The sequence below is a fragment of the Mus caroli genome, chromosome 17, assembly GCF_900094665.2.
Source record: "Mus caroli chromosome 17, CAROLI_EIJ_v1.1, whole genome shotgun sequence".
Lineage (NCBI taxonomy): Eukaryota > Metazoa > Chordata > Mammalia > Rodentia > Muridae > Mus > Mus caroli.
The window spans coordinates 26,594,911-26,615,359 of record NC_034586.1 but is presented as its reverse complement, the minus strand read 5'-3'; the positions used below and the strand labels follow the sequence as shown (position 1 = coordinate 26,615,359).

Genomic DNA, 20,449 nt, shown 5'->3' with positions numbered 1-20,449 from the left:
TGCTCCGAGAACAGGAAGCATACATGGGTACATGGGAGTGGGAGAGAGGATTTAAGGAGGCATACTAAGAACACAGCAGAGAGTGGGCTGTGGACATAGCTCAATCAGGAAGGGCTTGCCTAGAGTACGTGATGCCCTTGGCTTCTGATGCACCATGTAAGGTGGCACACTCCTATAAGCCCAGCACTCCAGAGACAAAAGCAAGTGGGGGGAGGGTCAACAGGTCAGGGCCATCCTCGACTATATAGGAAGTTCTAGGCCAGCCTGGGCTAAAGATCTAATGTAGTTGAGCCATAACACATGTTTACACTCACATATATGCACATCCATGCACACACACACACACACACACACTTGTAGTGAGAGTTTTGGCTTCTTTAACCACCCAGTGACCTTATATGAATGTTTTTGTTTTAGTCTCAGGTATGGGGTATGGGCCTGCTTCAATCTGTCCACAGCTGTTAACTATGATTGTCTCATCCTCGGATCAGGGCAAGGGCAGTGGCATGGTTTTTGCCAGCTGCAGATAGTTTCATTCTGGGAACTCTGAGGAGGGCATAAATGCCTGAGCCCTAAGAGAGGCAGGAAGAATAAGGAGGAGGAGAGGGAGGAGAAGGAGGAGGGAGAGGAGGAAGAGGAGGAGGAGGAAGAAGACAACTGCTGCTTCCTGCAGCCCCCTGCTGTTCCTGCTTGCTCTTGTGATGGTTTGACAAGAAGCTGGAGCTCTCCTGACTGTGAAGATCAGACTGGCCCCAAGGAACACAATGCCCCTCTCATCTTCAGGAAGTAGTCTAAAGAGGTCTGTGCCCCCTCGCCCCTGTTACTTTCTCTTTCTCCTCCTTAGTGTTGGGGGCTGGAAGGGATCGTGGAGGAATAAGGGTCGGAAGGGAGGTAGACTTCTAATAACCCAATAAAATGACAAAGCAATTATGCCAATAGATGCTCATACACACACCTGCACACCGCATGTACACACACACACACACACACATAAAAGCAAAGGAGCAGACCCAGGTTCCTCAAGCTCTAGGGCCGTCCCCTTGAAGCGTCTGCTGCAGGTAATACTGCCAGGCCCACAGCAAGAGGCCTGCTGGGCCGTGCCTCCCCATCCCAGCTATCTCCCACTCCTGTAACCATCAGCCTTCTCGGGAGGGTGAAGTAACAGCCAGACTAAATGACTGCCTGATTGCCGCACGACAGGGCAAATTCCCTCTTTCCTAAGACAAACGCAACCCCTGAGGATTCGCCGTATGATGATGGAGACCTGGCATCTTAACTCAGTTTCAACATTCACATCCGGTAAGTATCGTGGGGTGAGATCCCACGTCGTGACCTCTGACGGGCACTCGCTGTGGGTTTCCGATGCCCTTACCTGCACTAATTTGAGGTTCCAGGGTGGGTGGTTTATCAGACCTTCTAGGTTAACCTGGTTGTCCACCGCAGCTTGCAGTTCCGCGTAAGTACTGCTGTCCAGTTGTAACCCCGGAAACAGGTCGTTGATCAAGCTGAGGAACAGGGGTTCATCTTCGTCAACCTAGGAGGGCAGACATGAGCACAAGCGTACTCAGTCAACAGTCGTCTCTTAGCTAAGTAGGATATAGGCACCCTGCCCCCAATGACTTCATCCCACAGTGGCTGGAAATCCCCATCCAATCAGCATCCTGCCTTTATTTTTAAGGAGTAGGTTTGCGTAAGCTGACCCCCTCCCCCAACACTTGGTGTGCTGTGTCTTTAATACGCAGATGGCTGTGTTCCCAACTTCCAGTCCCTTCTCAACTTCTATCCTCTGGAGCTCCCTCGGTACTTTTTATTTTATGATTTATTTTTATGTATATGTCTGTGACTGTGTGTGGATATGTAGACCTGAATGCAGTTACCCACAGATGCCAGAAGGGGGTGTAGGATCCCCTGGAGCTAGAGTTGGCAGTTTTGAGCCTCTTGGCATGGGTGCTAGAAACTGAACTCTGATCTGTTGGAAGAGCAGCAAGTGTTCTTAATCACTGAGTACTCCAACCCCCAAACACACATACACACACATGCACACATCACACACACATACACACATGCCTCACTTATCTCACACACGCAGTCAAACATACATATGCACACTCACACACACATTTACACACATACACACTCCACACTAATACTGACACACAGTCACACACACGCATGCTCACACACATTTACACACATATACTCACACATACACAAACATACAAGCACATAGACACACTCATACACTCACACACATACATACACACACATAGACACACTCAGAGAGACACACACTCACAGACACAAAGAGACACACACACCACACACTGATCTGACACCCTCCTCTGACCCATGTAAGCATACACACACACACACACACACACACACAAATGAAAGAAACAGGTAGAAAGGAGATTTTGAGCACACACACACACAGCATAGAGTTCTCATAGTTCCTTGTGAGCCCAGAGCTTCATGCTTAGAATGTGTCACTCTGTGGACAATACTAGAAACCTACACTGATGAGCTGTTAAGATGACACGGTGGACAAAGACACTGGTTGCTAAGAGAGACAACCTGAGCTCAGTCACTGGGAGCCACCTGGTAGGAGAAAAACCAACTCCCAAAACTTGTCATCTGAGTTCCACGATGTGGTACTCCACACATGCATTTACACACATGCACGTGCATGAACACATATGGCAATGTAATTTTTAATTTTTAAGGGGGCTAGAGAGATGGCTCAGCGGTTAAGAGCACTTGCTGCTCTCACAGAGGACCACACGGTCGAATACTCACAACCAACCCTAATTCCAGTTCCTCCATACACATACGGGGTAAACGGATAAACACATATGCAAGGAACAAAAATCATACACCATAAATAAGAATTTTAAATTCAAAAACAAGTTTAAGGTAAAGTGGACTGGAAACTTGGAGCAGAAGCCCTCTCTCTCTCTCTGAGGCCCTGGTTTACCATACACGACCACAGGGGAGGCACTGTCGCTGTATGTTGGCAAAACGCACCAAGATCTGAGTTCACACTTACCAGTTTGGAAAGGTTCATGTCTCGTAGCCCTCTCATGACCGTGCTTAACTCACTGTCTTCTGGCCGAGCTCTTTTCTGAGACCCAAGGGTCCTCAGCACAGACAGGATATTTCTCAGTCCAAAGTCATAGTGGACCTAGGGCAGGGGAAAGAGAGAGCAAAGATGCGTCATTGAAAACTTCCAATACACTGCTGCCATTGGTGAGTGGCCATGTTGGAAGTGTTGACAGCTCAATTCATCTTCCTTCCCTTTGAGTGAGGAGAGGAAGTGTTTCTGTCAGAAAAAAAAAAGCGAGGTGACAAGACAGGATTCAAACCTGATGTCTGTTTCCAGAATAGGACAGCTGAATGCAGTCTGAGAGGCAGACAATAGATTTTAAATGCAGAGCCTGTAAGTTACACATTGACAATTCCGTTTACATGGCATCCTTGAACTAACGTCTCAGATGGAGAAGAGGATCGGTGGCTTTGACAGCTTAGTGATTTGGGAAGAGGGGAGGTCGAGAGTACAAAGACGTGGCAGAAGCGAACCTTGTAATATATATGAGTGCTGGCTGTTGATTGTGGTGGGGCTACATTAATCTTCATGTGTGATGTAAATGCGTGCGCACACACACACACTCCAAGAGTGCATATAATTGGCAAAACTCTTGAATTGTATCGCTATGCTCTAGTTACAAGATGTTGATACTGGAGAGAGTGGGGTGAAGGGTACACATCTTCCTGGACAATCCCCGCCCCAATCCCCAAGAATCTCCAAGTATCTCTGAATTAAAACATCTGTAAACAGGTGCTCAATGAGTCAAGTTCATTGTGCATATATTTAGGAGTGACTCCGTGTGTTTGTTTAATCTCACCGATTAGCATCTATCAAGGTAAAATAGCAAAGTTAAAATCTAGACTCAGAGGGCTGGAGAGATGGCTCAGCGGTTAAGAGCACTGACTGCTTGCTCTTCCAGAGGTCCTGAGTTCCATTCCCAGCAACCACATGGTGGCTCACAACCATCTGTAATGGGATCCGATGCCCTCTTCTGGGGTGTCTGAAGACAGCTACAGTGTACTCATATAAATAAAGTAAATAAATCTTTAAAAAAAAATCTAGACTCAGCAGCTGGAAAGACAGATCCGGGGTTAAGAGAACACACTGCTCTAGAACCCGAGTTCAGTCTCAGGACCCCAGTTCAGTTCCCAGGGACCCATATCTGGCAGCTGCCAAGCAGTTAGCTATGAGTCTAACTAAGATAAATCTGATGCCCTCTTCTTGACTCTGTGGGTACCACACTCTCAGACACATTCCCACACATGCATACACATTAATTAAAAAAAAAAAAGAAATGGGAACAAAAACCTAAATTCTTTACAGGAATAATAAATATGCCTTCTTACCTGTTTAGTAAGCTGCTCTTCGCAGAGTTTATAGAGAACATAAAACTTTTGCGCCAAGATAACATTTTCAAGAAAGCCACAGCTAGCAAGCTTAACTCGCATAATGATCTACAGGTTAACACAGTGAGACATTGGTAAACAACTTCAGTGGGAGAAAACAAAGTAAAGAACATACATTATTCTTACAAGTCCTGGGACGTACCTGCCGATCAGGAACCATCATTGCAACTGTTCTAAACTGGATTTTTAAGTTTTCTGGCAGTTCCTGGCGCCCAGCATATCCAGGGTTCTAAGAGTTAGGATATATTTGATTATTGGTTCAGTTTTTATTTCCTGGACATAAACACATCTCAGGCATATTCTGAGGCAGTACACAAAAATATTAGGTTTATAAAATGCCCTTGCTTTCTAAAAAAATGAATATTGGTCCATCCAATTTAATATATTTTTATTGTATATTTAATGTAAATTCACATCATACCTTTTAAAAATATACCCCAGCTTCAATTCGTGATCAAAGTCACACACAGTTTGCACAGCAAAAAAAAAAAAATTAAGCACCTGTGCGTGCCCACTGGTTTAAAATGTAGAACAGAGCTGAATGAATAGACCTGAGCAATTATGATATAAAATATGTTATTAAAGGGGAGGGCCTGGAGAGATGGCTGAGTGGCTCAGAGAACTGGCTGCTCTCCCAAAAAAATCCAGGTTCGGTTCCTAGCACCCACATGGTGGCTTACAACCAGCAGTAATAATTGAGAGACTGTGTTTCAAAAACTAAGGTTATCAATACAGAAAGACTCCTGATACTGACCTCTGGTCTCTACATACCCATACACGGGTGCATATGCAAGTATGTGTGTGCACAAACCTGCATGCACCGCACACATGCACATACAGACACACACAGAGACACATGCATACACACACACATACACACACTCACACACAACAGGACAGCTAGTTTCTCTTATTGGCTGTGTGATTTGAGCCTGCAGTACCTCAGCCAGAAGATGTTATTCAGAGAATACTGGAGCTCTAGAATGAGACAGAGGGCCATTGGCGTTATCCTATCTGTCTGCTTCTATAATCCCCTCCAGGCCCCATTGTGGGTAGGTGTAGTTTGTCCCATGAGACCTGGGTGTGTCCTTTCTGGACAGAAACTCCAAGCCAGGGCATGATTTTTTTTTTCTTTTTCTTTGCTATAGCATTCAACAATGACTGAGACAGTGGCCACCTGATTGGCCCAAAACTAGAAGTAAGGATAGAGCCTGGCCTCTCAGCTCCCATCCTTGTCAACCCATAGCAAGTGTGAGGCATGAGAAAGAAAAAAATATCTTTGTGGTTTTAAGCAGCTCGCATTCGTAAATGCTGCTCTTATAGAAGGCCAGGAGTTCAGTTCCCAGTTCCCGCAGCAGGCAGCTCATGACTACCTATAAACCTCAGCTCCAGGGGAAGTTAGCGCCCTCTTCTGGTCTCCTACAGGCACCTACACTCACATGTATACACACACACACACACACACACACACACACACACACAGAGGCAGACATGACTAATTTAAAAATCATTTTTTATACCCACATAAAGAGAGAATCCATGACTTCTGGCTCACTTATCCTATAATACAAAGACTGGCCTATTTCTATCTACAACAATTAAGCTCTCCAACTTGCACTTAAAACCCGTGTACTCACCATGGTTAGGAAGATTCCGAATTCTGGATTTAAATCCACGCAATCGCCATCTGAGAAGATGAACTGTTTTTTCCTCTCTTTCCTCGCTGTCAAAACTATGTAAATTTGTTGCGCCGCCACAGATAAAACAGGCAATTCAATTCTATTAAACTCATCAAAGCAACCCCAGGAACCGGACTGTGCAAGACCTGGCAGGAGGAATAGTTAATTTGTAAAGTTTCACTCTGCGAGGCGCCTTCTCCACCGAGATCATTTCTCCAAAGTGCTCCCCAGCAATTACGTCTAAACGCAATTTATGTGAAGTTTCACGCTGGGCTGTTTATGAAGGTGTATTTCATCCTTGTTATGGGAATTGTTTAATTACTCGCTTATCATCACCCAAGCACAATGAAAATGGGATGGTATCAAAGGAAAAGTGCAAATACATCGTTGTGGGCAGGTTTCCTGAAAGGTGGTGACATCACACTGTCTATAAGGACCGCCTTCCGTGAGGACGTCATTGTGATGACATCACATCCCCTCTGTAAGGACCACCTTCTGTGAGGACGTCATTGTGATGACATCACACCCCTCTCTGTGAGGACTGCCTTCCATGAGGATGAAGAGGGTCAGCTCCTGAGTCTCTGGGGAAAACAGCAGGATAAGGGACATCCCTCCGCTGGGTCAATCTGTCTGTTTTCTTTTATTACAGCGAGATAAGAAGGTCAAGGGGTAGGATGAGAGAGAAAGTGGCCAGAGGGGTTTTTATTTCTTTCTTATGAAAGCAAACACCCAGACAGACCTGGAGGGCACGAATGCTGTTCCTTGTCAACTCTCTAAGGACAAAGACCTTCATCACCTGCAGCTGTGTGAAAAGCTTTCTTTCTTTCTGCATTATCTGCCCATCTTCTCTCCCTCTTCTCTTGGGGATTCCCATCCCGAGAATCTGGGGAAGTTTAAATCTGTCCCTCTAACCTGCATACTATTTTGGCAACTCAAGATAGGATGATTTTTTTTTCCCCTTATAAACCGTAGTTTCATTCACCTTGGGCCCCAACTATTATGTTTTTCCTTGAGTTGCCAAAATAGTATCTCTAGCTTGCTTTCTTTAACTGTGTATGTCTTTTTTCCTTGAGACAAGGCTTCATGTATCCCTATCCCAGACTTTACCTTGAACCTACTCTGTAGCCAAGACTGGCTTTGAATTCCCCACTCCCCTGCCTCTACCCACTGAGTCCTGGGAGTACAGCTGTACATCACCACACCCTGCTTGTACGGTCCTGAAGACGGAGCCCAGGGCTTCATGCAAGCTAGGCAAGAACTCTATCGTCTAAGCTATGTCCCCAGCCCTGCAGAGTGTTTATCGCTCTGGGTACCACTCTAAGCTCCGTTGGTAATGTTGAGCTGATGGGGTTTTACTACATTATTTCTTAACACAGATACAGGTTCCTGTTTGGAATGCTTGCCTCTGGTGCTTGCAGAAAGGATGGGAGAGGCAGGAGAGCGCCCCCTGGTGTGGGACCTGCCACCTGACCCACCCAGTTCCTCAACCTTCCTTCCCTGGCCTGCCCTATCTGAAGATGTCCTCTGGCGGGGCTCCCTTTTCAGAGAGCTGTGCTACGAAGCCAGGCGTTGACACTCGAGTGCCCTTGGATGTGCCTCTCATCAGTGTTCTCTGAAATCACCTCCTGTCTAGCCACCTCCTAAGATTTTTCTCAAGAATTCCCAATCTCTGATGGCCAGCCTGCTGCTTGTTTTCCTGTGTTACTGTGTTTTATAAAAATAAAAAAACAAAAAAACCATTTTCATTCAGTGGGCTTTAGCCCTGCAAAGGGGAGGGTCATGTATTAATCGGCTATAAAGACAACCTCTCCCCTAGTACTGTTTCAGACTGTTATAAATTGATTCTCTCTTCAAATTCCAATACACGCGCAATGCATACAATCCGTAGTATTGAACCACACTGAATTTAAATCCAGAAAGATAGTGGCATCCAATAAACCACCTAGCCCCGTGATGATAGTGTCATTTTGGATTCACATCAGAAAATATTAAGAGGCAACGGGAACAAACCCAGTTGAAACTATTTGATTCTTGCCTTTGAAAATCCGTCCAAGGCCTCGGAAATCCATCTGATCAGAACAATTGAACACAACCACGTACTTGCCCAAACACCTGCCCATGTCTTTTGTGGTTTCGGTTTTACCCGTCCCAGCGGGTCCTGCTGGAGCACCGCCCATGTTCATTCCCAGAGCCTGAGCCAGCGTGATGTAGCATCTGCAACACAGGAAAGAACAGACCCAAGGGCTCAGAACCTCCAACAGCCCACGTGAAACAGGCAACCAAACAGGGGCGGAGGGGGGAGGGGAGAGGAGTTGGGAGGGTAGGAAAACCAAACAAGGGGGGCGGGGGTGGGAGGAGGGGGAATCTGGGAACACGAACCGGTCCTGTCAGTAGTTTTACCTGGAAGCGGACTCAATTATCATGGCAGAGGTAAATCATCTAACACCCAGTTTCAGTCGATGCTACAGACAGTTACTGAGCGATTTCTGTGTGCGGCATATTGAACAGAGTGTGGCGGTGTATGGAGAGATGGAAGAGATCCATGCCTTGCCTGGGGGCAGGATCTGTCATTGGCTGAAGCAGACTCAGCCAGGAGACTTCACTTTAGGCTCCATTTCCACATCTGAGAAACTGAGAGGTTGGCAGCCTGCGGTGCTGCACTTTCATCATACCCAAGAGGCAGAGGCAGGGGGATTGCTGGCAGTTTAAAGCCCTGTCTGGGATGCATAGCGAATTTCATGCCAGTCGGGGATACAAAGTGAGACTTTATCTACCCCTCCCCCCCCCCAGACAAAAACAAAAAACAAAAAGCGAAGCAGAGTGTAGAGTGTGATGGTTCTCAGAACCCTGGAGGTGGAGGTAGGGGGAGACTAAATTAAATGTTCTCAAAGGCGTTTTCTTTTCTTGCAACGTTATTAACTTCCTTTATGGTTTCTGGGCATTTTTCTCCTCTCACAATCTAAAATCATTATTAAATTACTCACAGCAAACATTCAATCTGGCTTTTACTCTTCCATCCGTTTCTACTTCATAAAGCTTTACTGTGTGGGTTCTTGTAAGCAACTGTGAGAATTATTTCTCATTGTTTGGCTGCCCCTGATGACCCGGCACAGACCAGGAATGTGGGGCTTTGATGGCAGTCTAAGCATGCCCCATTTAATTACCAAGTGGAACCACGTGCGCCCACCGGGTTCCCTACCTATCTGTTAACGGGGTGATCACAAGACGATCCGTGCATCCCAGGAACTCATTTTGGTAAATGAAGTCCACGTCAGTGATGGACACCACGGTCTGATCCAAATCCTCTTTGAAATAAAATCTGCTCTGTTTCAGCCACTCGAAGTCGGTGACCGACTTGATGTGCATTTTTACCTGGAAGGCGTGAAGCACGGGAAGTTACAAACTGCGTGGCGGTAGCCTAAAACATTAGCATATGGGACCCTGGTTTAGAGTCACTCATTCACGAGCAGGTTAGTCTCCATTTAACAGTATTTATTGCTTGCCTTCTTTGCTGAAATTACACTGGGTGAGCACAGATGGATGGTATCTGCTTTCTGGAGCTTTCTCAAAATGTGAGGATGGGGTGAAGCCAAAACATTTCAGTCAAGTACAAACCTCACTATAAAGAAAGTCATGGGAGTGGCTCAGCAATTAGAACCTGCTGCTTTTGCAAAGGACCCAGGTTCAGTTCCCAGCACCCACAAGGTGGATGCTGACCTCCATGGTAACTCCAGTTCCATGCCCTCTGGCTCCCTCTTCTGGTCTCCATGGGCACTGCATGCATGTGTGCACATACATGCATTCAGGCAAACACTCAGATGCATTAAAAAAATAAATAAAATTTACAAAGAAAAAAATTCAAAGCCCACAGAAAAACATAGCGATGGAACCTAACCTGGTCTAGGAAGTCAGAGAGGGGTACTTTGAGAAAAACATATCTGAGCTAAAACCTGGCTAAACAACAGAAATCAGGCAGGGAAAGAAAAGGCACAGGCCCAGATCTACATACCGCATTCAACAACCGAAAAAATGGCCAGTATCACTGAGGCTAGGGCTTAGAGGATAAAATGCATGTTGGAGCCTCAAAGGGTCATGGGAAGAGTTTAGGAGACTCTCTTCACAGCAATTAGAAGCCTCTGGAGGTGATAAACGAGGAAGCCGTAACTCTGTGTGTGCACATGTCTCTCTGCCCTGGCACTACTGTTTGCCTTCCAATCTGTCAAACCTTCAGCATGTACCTGTGCAGCAAGAAGCTCCAGGTTCTCGCCACCATGGCTGTCACTTCAGAAACTGGTCCATCAAAAGAGACAAGCAAGACAACACTTTCAGGAACCCACCACAGCCACCGTCTGAGGCACTTACGACTTTCCCCACCTCAGTCCTGCCTACGCATGGAACCAATTCCTAAAGTCAAGTTCCAGAGGCTCTGACTCCCTCTCCTGACCTCTGTGGGTACTGCAAGGCACATGGTGCAAACACATACATGCAGGCAAACACGCATACAGATGTATTGCCCTCATGCCCACGGGGTCACTTCCAGGTCAGTCAAGATGCCACTAGAAATGGACTTCTGAAAATATCTACGGTGTTTGGATGCCCACCTTGCCAAAATCCCTTTATCCGCATCTTCCTGCGCCTTGTATTTACAGTCCTCCTGTTTTGTAGCATGATGGTGTCAAATTCTGACAGCCTAGTATCACAGATTGTAAGGACTGGATGACCAAGAGGCACGCATGCTGGCCTTGGAACACTGTTAAGTTAGGATGCAAATCGACTCTGGAGTCAGGCACGAATGATGGAGACTTGGGGAAAATGGTTTCACAGTGACTGTGCTCCTGTTTTGTTGTGATCTTGTTGGCTTTTGTGTTTGTGGTACCGGAGAGTGAACCTGGGGATTCATATGGGCTAAACAAACGTTCTACCACTAAGCTCAATTACCAGCCCCGTTTCATTTCTTGTCTTTATCCATTCTGCACAGAAAGTTGGGCTTTCCTTGGCACCTAGTTTTCAAATAAATTTCTGCCACGGGGCTTCTACATCAGCCAGGAGTGTATAAACACTCTCATTAGAGTATGGCAGATACAAAGACAGATTCCACACCAGCATTGTGGATGTGAACTCACATGATAGTGAGGCCAAAACAGAATGCCAAACTGTCATTAGTTTGATCCAGGGAAAACCTGATGGTGGCTTATCTCAAATTTTTTAAAATACATATATTTGTTTTGTGTGTGTATGTACTTGTGGTAGAGGGGTTTGTGCATGCATGTATATGTGTGTGTGTTTGTGTGCACCTGCATGCCTGTCTGCCTTCCTGTGCACACAGATGCCCAAAGAAGCTAGACAAGGAATCAGATTCCCTAGAACTGGAGGTCAAGGTTTTAAACCTCTTAAGGTAGGTCTGGGAATTGAACTCATGTCCTGTGAAAGAGCAGCAAGTGCCCTCAACCCCTGAACCATCCCTCTATCCCTGTTTCTTATGCTTTAACATGCTTTTGAATTACTCAGGAATCTGCCTCTACTCCTGCAGGCCGAGGTGGACCACAATAAAGAGTCTGCTTTCCCGAAAGCTTCCAGGTGAAGCCAATGCCAGCCATCAGCATATACTGTGCAGACGTGAAGCAGGTGGCCCATGATCAACTTCTTCTCTACGACAGTCTCTGAGCTGAATGGATTATTTGTGAAGAGCATCGCCCTTAAAGGCGGATCAAACCACGGAGAAGACAGCAACGGTACAGACTAAGGCTGTCTGAAGGCAGGCGATGAACATCACCAGGCTCCCCTGTCCTGCTGGGAGAGTGTGAACTGTCAATGGGACAAGCTCTGCAATCACCTGGGAGAGGGTCCTCTCCGCTCAAGCCTGGGAGACTGTCTCGATTACAGTGAGGTGGCACAGCCCACCTACTGTGTGCAACTGAGGTTGGGCAGCCCACCTACTGTGCGGGTCACCATTCCCCAGCCAGGACCTCACTTAGACTGTGTATGTGGGGAAAGGAAGCTGTGATGGTTGGTTTGAATGAGAGACATCCCCCATAGATTCACATATGTGAGGGTTTGCTCCCCAGTTAGGATACTGTCTTAGGAAGCTATGGAACCATTAAGAAGTAGATCCCCCCTGAAAGAGTGTGCTGAGCGTGGGTTTGGGGGGTTATAGCCTTTGCCCAACTTCTTCCTCTCCCCCCTGCTTCCTGCATAGGGACAAAATGTAATTAGCCAGCTTCCTGCCCCTACTGCCATCCCTGCCTTTATGAACGCTAACCATAAGCTAAAATAAACATTCCATCTTTAACTTCCTCTTGGCCATGGTATTTTATTGCAGAAACTGAAGAGCAACAGATACGGGAGCTAAGCAGCAACACACGCCCATGGTTCTGGGGCTTCCTGGTTATGGGTGTGACCCAAGCAGCTGCCTCAAGTTTCTGTAGCCTTGCCATCCCGGGAGTGATGGGCTGAGCCTTGAACCAAGAGCCAAAACCAGCTCTCCCTTGACCTGAGCTTTGTCCGTTTCAATCCTAACAACAGGAACAGAAGCTGAGGGACACTTGGGGTTCCAGCTTTAGAAGAACTTGACTGGGCCCAAAGCCATAATTAGCATCCTATTTCCAATGGGAATGGAACCATCACAGGAGCCCTCCCCATAGACTCTTGGCCAAATCAAGTTCTCCTGGATGCTGACAACGGGACAACAGCCATGGACATCCGGTAAGGCTTGTCTCTGCTCAGCTTGAAGTCGCCCTTGCCACCACAGCTCATGACCTGTCCCAACTCAACTGGGTCATACCCTCGGTCATTCATTGAGTAGAGCAATTAATTCTTAATAAATCAATTAGTTCCTGACTTTCAGGGGGGAAATGGCTTTATATCCTCTGTTTACAGCTCGTCTGTCTTTTGCCTGCAGCATGCCTTTTCTTGTCCAATCATACATTTTCTAAGGCTCTTTTCTAAAGGTTATACTGTACTGAAAGATAATTGTTATTCTGGCTTCAATTCTGTCAGTGTTTTGTTCTGGTTGTGTGTGTGTGTGTGTGTGTGTGTGTGTGTGTGTGTGTGTTTGCTAAGTCTGTTTTTTAAAAGTAATTGGTAGCTGAAGTGTAAAACCCTGCGTGACATTTCATGGCTGCAGAATAGTCCTTCCTCCTGAATAGAAAGACATTCAGGGAGGCGCACTGAGTTTGGAAGTAGGCAATATTTCTTTGAGTGGCTTGAGTGATGGTTTGTATACGCTAGGCCCAGGGAGTGGCACTATTAGAAGGTGTGGCCTTGTTGTAGTGGGTGTGCTACTGTGGGCGTGGGCTTTAAGATCCTTATCCTAGCTGCCTGGAAGCCAGTATTCTCCTAAGGGCCTCCAGATGAAGATGTAGAACTCTCAGCTCCTCCTGCACCTGGATGCTGCCATGTTCCCACCTCGGTGATAATGGACTGAACCTCTGAGCCTGTAAGCCAACCCCAGTTAAATGTTGTCCTTATAAGAACTGCCTTGGTCATGGTGTCTGTTCACAGCAGTAAAACCCTAACTAAGGCACTGTGTGATGTTTTCCTTTGTGATTTTTAGCTGGGCATGATGGTATGTGTCTTTAATCCCAGCACTCAGGAGACTGAGGCAGGAGGATTGCTGTGATTTTGAAGCCAGCCTGGTCTATATATCAAGTTCCAGGATACTGGAGGAAACCACAGTGAGACCCTATCTCACAATCATGTGTGAGTTCATTACAAAGAAGTGATTAAAAAACAACAACAACAACAGCAAAAAGAAAAGGGAAGAAAGAAAAGAAGCCAAATTTCTTTTAAAGACTAAGGAATACACCCATCTTGCTGGAAGTGCTCCCTCTACCTGTGCGGGTGTAGATGGGGAAGAAGACCCACATATGAGGGGAGCTCATGCAGGTCCATCATTCCAAACAACATGTGACTGCTCACTACTAGGTACTAGACTAGGTTACTTGGACAAGGCACTGGGTTAGGAGAGGACAGGAAGGACACTTTACCAAGTCATCAAAGATATCTCTCTGGTGCACGTGGATTGTGATCAAAGTTTCAAACTTCACTCTGTCAAACTTGGTCAGGTCATGCGTCGTCTGGCTAATCAGCGTGTTTAGAATGTCCAGAAATTTCTGGTTGGTTATTTGCATGATTTTCCTGTCGTCTTTTGCATTATTCAAAGCCTCTTCTGAGTCATGTGTCCACAGCATTTGAATTCCCAGAAGCCCAACCTGCAAACAGCAGACACACTTGTATAACACGTTTTCAACCTACGAACAGCAGGCACACATGTCTGGCATGTTTACAACCTACAAACAGCACACACACATGTACAGCATGTTTATAACCTACAAACAGCACACACACACATGTATAGCATGTTTATAACCTATAAACAGCAGACATATACATACGACATGTTCACATTTAATCTTGGTTGTCATTTATTCACATAAAGCAGGCAGAATTGACTTTTTTAAGCTTTAAATAAAAATTTTATCTGTGTGTGTGTGTGTGTGTGTGTGCGCGCGCGCACGCGCGTGTGCGCCATGTGTCCCAGTGTGTCTAGAAAACACACACACACACACACACACACACCATTTCCAAGCTGTATAAATATAAGTAATTTTTATTCCTACTTTCATGGTTTTCACATTTCCCTGGGTTTTTGGTTTTTTTGTTTTGTTTTGTTTTTTTAACCAATGATCCATCACATTTGCAGTCTTTAAAAATATGTCTGAGAGAGGCTGGAGATAAGGTGTTTGGCTTTTCTTTTTTTTTTTTTAATTAACTTGGTAGCAGGCAGATTTCAGTTATTTGGGGAAGATACTTTAAAGAAGTGATATATACACACACTAAGAGAGAGCTGGGGAGATGCTAAGCTCTCTCATCACACCCTGTCCAATTCCTCCACCGCTCTGAACCTGCTCCTAGTTTTCCTCCTAACGCTAATTCCCCGGTCGGAATGAGACTTGAGAACATGCCGTGATATGTGCTTTCCAGGGATAGAGAGATATGTCGTCTTACTGTTAAGAAGCCCGTTTCTTTGGCTTACCAAGGAAAATTAAAAAAAAAAAAAATTTAACAAGAACATTAAAGTTTTTCAAGGCAACTGTAAAGCAATAAAACCATAGCATTGAGATCATCTCCACGGAGGAGGTTGGTCCTCTCGAATAATTAATCGTTTCTCAGCTGGCTCCAAAGTGTGCTCATTTAATTCAGGAACTAATTGAAGTTCAGGCAGGAACAGGAAACATAGACGGGACAAAATCTGGTCTCCGCCCCTTGGGTATCTCTCCTACTCTGCGCTACTTATGAAGAGACTAAACGCTACTTTTCGCCAATCCTGGTTGAAACTTTAATAAAACTGCCAGTTCTTTATTCCCCATACTAGGCCTCAATGATATTTGGCATTTTCCGGGGAGCCCATAAGAGACATGGGACAGAAGAACCGTTGGCAAGAACACCCACTCGCACCCTGACAAGATGGGGTTCACATCAGGAAAGTGAACAATTACTCCCCCATGTATGTCACATCCCTACCCGAATGCTATCTCCATATAGTAAGATCCACGTGCATACACATCGATGACAGTGGTCCTCGACCTTCCCAACATTTCGACCCCTTGCTATGTTGTGGTGACACCCCCACCCGCCCCAAACCATAGCATCATAACTCTCAGTTTCCTACTGTTGTGGACTGTAACGTAAACATCTGATATGCAGGATATCTGATGAGCTAAGGGGTCACAACCCACAGGTCGAGAATCACTGATCTTTAAGATGAAATTTCCCATTCATTATTGGAGTCTCGGCATATGTCCTTAGGGATGGGGGGAGAAGGAAAAGGGCCAGTGTGGCTCAGAATGGAGTAGGCTGCCAAGTAGAAATTGACAGTGACCTCCGCATGGCCAGGCTGAACACAGCCCCTTCTCTGTTTCCACATCTGCATTTTAGTGGACAGTGAGCCTCACCTGTGCGGGGAAGTGGTTCAGGAAAGGTAAGAGGAGAAAGCCCGAATCGCTGATCTGGTAGAAGGCAGACCGGATGATATTATGTAGTGATGACATCTGTACTTTTAACAAGTCCAGAAGCCAAATTTCTACAGGACCTTTGGCCATAACGGGAGTATCCAGCTTTAAAACAAAACAAAACGAAAACCATACAAACATATAACCAATTATGAATAGGGTAGTTTTACAAATTGTCACACTTAATAAATCCTAGTACTGTGACACAAAATAAGCTCTGCTATAGCTCGTGTCAAATATCTACTGATTGATTTGTGTATGTGAGCATTGTATGCATGTGTGTGCATAGGTGTGCTTGAATAAGTGTGACCACATGGTGGCCTCAGCTCTATTTGTATATTTGTATTTCTCTCCTCTTTTCACCCCGTACATGTGTGTGTGTATACATGCATGTGTGTTTGTGTGCATGCATGTACTTGTGTGCATGTGCATGTATGTGCATGCATGCTTGTGCATGTGTGTGTGCGTACACTCCATGCATGTGGGAACCCAAGGAGGCCAGAAGAGGATGTCAGATCTCCTGGAACTGGAGTTATAGATGGCTGTGAGCCACCTGGTGTGAGTGCTGTGAACCAACGTCAGATCCTCTGGAAGAACAGCTAACACTCTTAACCACTGAGCCATCTCTCCAGCTCCCTATGGAAAATATTGAAAAGCAAGGGTGAACTAAGCTAAAATCATGAACAGAAGGGACTATAGAGATGGTGTAGTCTAAACACCAATGTAACTGGTGATAAAATGAGTCTCAGAGAAGTTAAATGGTGTATCTACATGAATTCATAACGAGGCCAGAACCCAAGGTTACTCACCCTACTCCCCACACCCTCATCTTGCTAAAGTAAGTGGCTTTCCCCTCAACTTTGGTCTTCAGGGTAGTCCTAATACAAAGTTTTTAAATAAATTACCATAATTTTTTCTCCTTCTCTTGATATAACGGCCATCATCCGATCGTAGTCTTTAGCATGGAAGGTCACCTCATTGATGTTGTCAGACACTGCAGGGAGATGTGGCTGTAAGAGACACAGAGCAGAGCCAACACATCATATAAGGGGCCAGGCGTAAGCTGAGGTACCATTTAAAGCCTTAGTAGGGGCTGGAGAGATGGCTCAGCAGCTAAGAACATCTCCTGTTCTTCCACAGGACTCCACATCCGTTCCCAGCATCCATAATGGCCAGCTCACAACCACCTGTAACTCCAGCTTCTGGGAACTCTGGTGCCCCCTTCTGGCCTCCATGGATACTGCACTTGTGTGCACATAATATAAATAATTTTTAAAGCGTAAAACCTCATTATGTTTTGGGTTTTTTTTGTCTTTATGAGAGACAAGAGAACAATTTACTTTCTTAACTCAATACTAAAAAGAAAATGGGAAAAAAAGCAGCAATAGTAGCTACTACAACCCTTGTTTAACATAGAGGCCCACTGTATAGTTGGAGTTAGCTTAGACCTTACTCTGTACCAGGCTGATCTTGAACCCTGTAGCTCCTGCGGGCTGTGCCATTACAGGTGTATACTATGACCATCCAACTGTGCCCCAGTTTTTAAAAATACGATAGGATATTGTCCTCTAGGCCTTCAAAGTCACTTCTTGTACCAGCTCTGGGGCCATCCCTTTCTGCTCTCCAGATGGAGACTGAGTCATACCATCCACTCCTGCTTCTCTGTCAGGCCCAGGTCCCTCTGGCTTTCTCTCTCAAACTGTGTGTGTCTCCTTTCACAGTTCAAAAACCAAGATTCATCAGAAAACCAAGAGCTAGGCAAGGTCACGGGTTTAGTGAATGGGGACTGTTACATGCCACCTTTCCTAGACTTTGTGAGGCCAGTGGCTTTAAAAATATACAGAATAGGACATTTTACCATCATGTTTTATAGGTAAGTATGCACACATGTGTTCATGTGTGTGCATGTGTGTTGTAGGAGGTGCATAGAACATTACCTATCACTCCTCAAACACTATCTAACTTGTTCTGTGAAAATGAGGGTGGGTGCTGGAATTCACTGAATCAACCAGGCTGACTAGCCAGAGAACCCTAGAGGCCTATCTGTCTCTGTCTCCTCAGTGCTAGTATTGGAAGCATGCACCACTGTGCTCAGGGCATTTTTTTTTAATGTAGGTTGGGGGATTGAACTTGGGTCCTCACGTCTGTATAGCAATGGAGTCAATCGCCCTCCCAGTAGTACCGTCATGGCGTTTGAGTCCCATCCATCCAGCCTTACGTACTCTAAGGATGTTAATGTTGTTTTTCCATTCTTGCTTGTATATCCCACAGACAGAGAGACTTAACCCTTGGATGGGCACGTCATACCTGAATGGTGTGGGAGTCGCTGGCCTGTCCGAGGATTTCCAGCAGAACCGGATCGGAGACAAAGAAGAATCTTGGAAATAGCAACCGCTTCTTTTCCAAATACCTTCAAAGGAGTCGAGAGCGTCTTACCAGGTTATTCCTTTGGGGGTTTTGTTTGCTTGTGTGTTTTAGGGTTTTGGCCAAGGAGAGAATAGCAAACACCAACAGGCATTTCTCACTGGCCTCTGGGATATCTGGTAATAATCAAAGTCCCAGAGAAAGGCACTGTGGGATAACAGGGAGGGCTTGACAATGATAAAGGGGGAAGCAGGGGCTCCCCTCTTTCTTCTGTCACCATCTTCCTCCTCATCGGGAGCCGTCCTATGAACCTCTGCCAGAGTATTGGGCACTTCGTGGTTTAAACTTGGGGTGAAATTATTTTGAGCATGGTACAGAGGACACCTAGCCATGATGTTGGAGCAAAGGGGGATAGACCTGGATGACCTGGAACATATCACCATCATGTTTTAAATAGAAATTAAGAATGGATTCCATTGTAACTTTTAATAGCGTCAAGAAATGTCCTTGGGAAAAAAAGGACCTGTGCATTTGTCTGGCTAGCTCTCCTCAAACTGCACACCCCTGCCCCAACCCCAAACTGGGCTCAGCATAATCCCCTAAAAGATACCCTGGCATCTGTAAATGTGACTTTATTAGTACAGAGGATCTCTGAGGACATAATGAATCCAAAGATCTTTCTTGAAAAAGAGAACTTCTGTGTTTGTTTAGCGCATGTGTGTTCCATGATCCCAAGGAAACAGGGTCCTATATACAGGTAAGCCATACATCAACCACAAGAGCCCTCACAGGAGAAACAGGAGCATTGAAGGTCACGTGAAGACACACTCATTGGGGTTATGACACAAGCCCCAGAAGCCCCAGGGCCACCATGGTTCTGTCACAGGTTCCAAAGGAAGCCGACACCTTGATTTCATACCTCCTGCTGTCAGAACTGGGACAATATATTTATGTGTGTGTGTGTGTATGTATTTGTATGTATATGTATATATGTGTATGTATATGTATATATGTGTATATGTGTATGTTTATGTGTATTATATGTATGTATATGTATGAATGTGTATGTGTATGTATATATGTGTGTATGTGTAAGTTTATGTGTATTATATGTATGTATATGTATGAATGTGTATATATATATATGTATGTATGTGTATATATGTATGTATGCATATGTATACGAATGTATATGTGTATATATGTATGTATATGTATGTATATTATGTGTATATATGTGTGTGTATATGTACGTATATTATGTATGTGTATGTATATGTATAATGTGTGTATGTATATGTGTATGTATATTATGTATATATATATATATGTGTGTGTGTGTATGTGTATATATGTATATGTGTGTATGTGTATATATGTATGTATGCATATGTATATGGATGTGTATGTCTGTATGTGCATGTATATGTATGTATGTGTATATGTGTATGAATGTATATATATATATGTATATATATGTGTGTATATGTATATGTATGTATATTATGTATTTGTGTATGTGTATGTATATGTATAATGTGTGTATGTACATGTGTATGTATATTATGCATATGTGTGTATGTGTATATATGTATATTGGGTATGTGTATATATGTATGTATACATATGTATATGGATGTGTATGTGTGTATGTGCATGTATATGTATATGTATATGGATGTATGTGTATATGTGTATGAATGTGTATATGTATATATATGTATGTGTATGTTTATGTATATGGTGCTTCAAGCTGTCAGTTTGTGGTGATTGGCACAACAGCCCTAGGAAGCTAATGCAGTGCCTCAGCCCAACCATTCCACGCCCTTCTTACTGAAAAATTCAATTTATGGGAATTTTAGATTGCTATTCCAATGGAACCACCCACAGAAATAGCTGAAATGC

At 44.8% G+C, this 20,449-nt stretch overlaps 1 protein-coding gene across 1 annotated transcript in view; it reads right to left on the bottom strand.

Annotated features, from left to right (window-relative positions):
* Dnah8 (dynein axonemal heavy chain 8) overlaps positions 1-20,449 on the bottom strand; it is a 248,314-nt gene that overhangs the window by 130,198 nt on the left and 97,667 nt on the right. The window contains exons 39-49 of the mRNA XM_021186523.1: positions 18,488-18,590; positions 17,086-17,190; positions 16,124-16,285; positions 14,156-14,380; positions 9,370-9,542; positions 8,206-8,384; positions 6,129-6,316; positions 4,634-4,720; positions 4,432-4,539; positions 3,047-3,181; positions 1,373-1,534 (exon numbers count right to left, since the gene is read on the bottom strand). Coding sequence (XP_021042182.1) covers positions 1,373-1,534; positions 3,047-3,181; positions 4,432-4,539; positions 4,634-4,720; positions 6,129-6,316; positions 8,206-8,384; positions 9,370-9,542; positions 14,156-14,380; positions 16,124-16,285; positions 17,086-17,190; positions 18,488-18,590 — 1,627 coding nt within the window. The remainder of the gene's footprint in view (positions 1-1,372; positions 1,535-3,046; positions 3,182-4,431; positions 4,540-4,633; positions 4,721-6,128; positions 6,317-8,205; positions 8,385-9,369; positions 9,543-14,155; positions 14,381-16,123; positions 16,286-17,085; positions 17,191-18,487; positions 18,591-20,449) is intronic.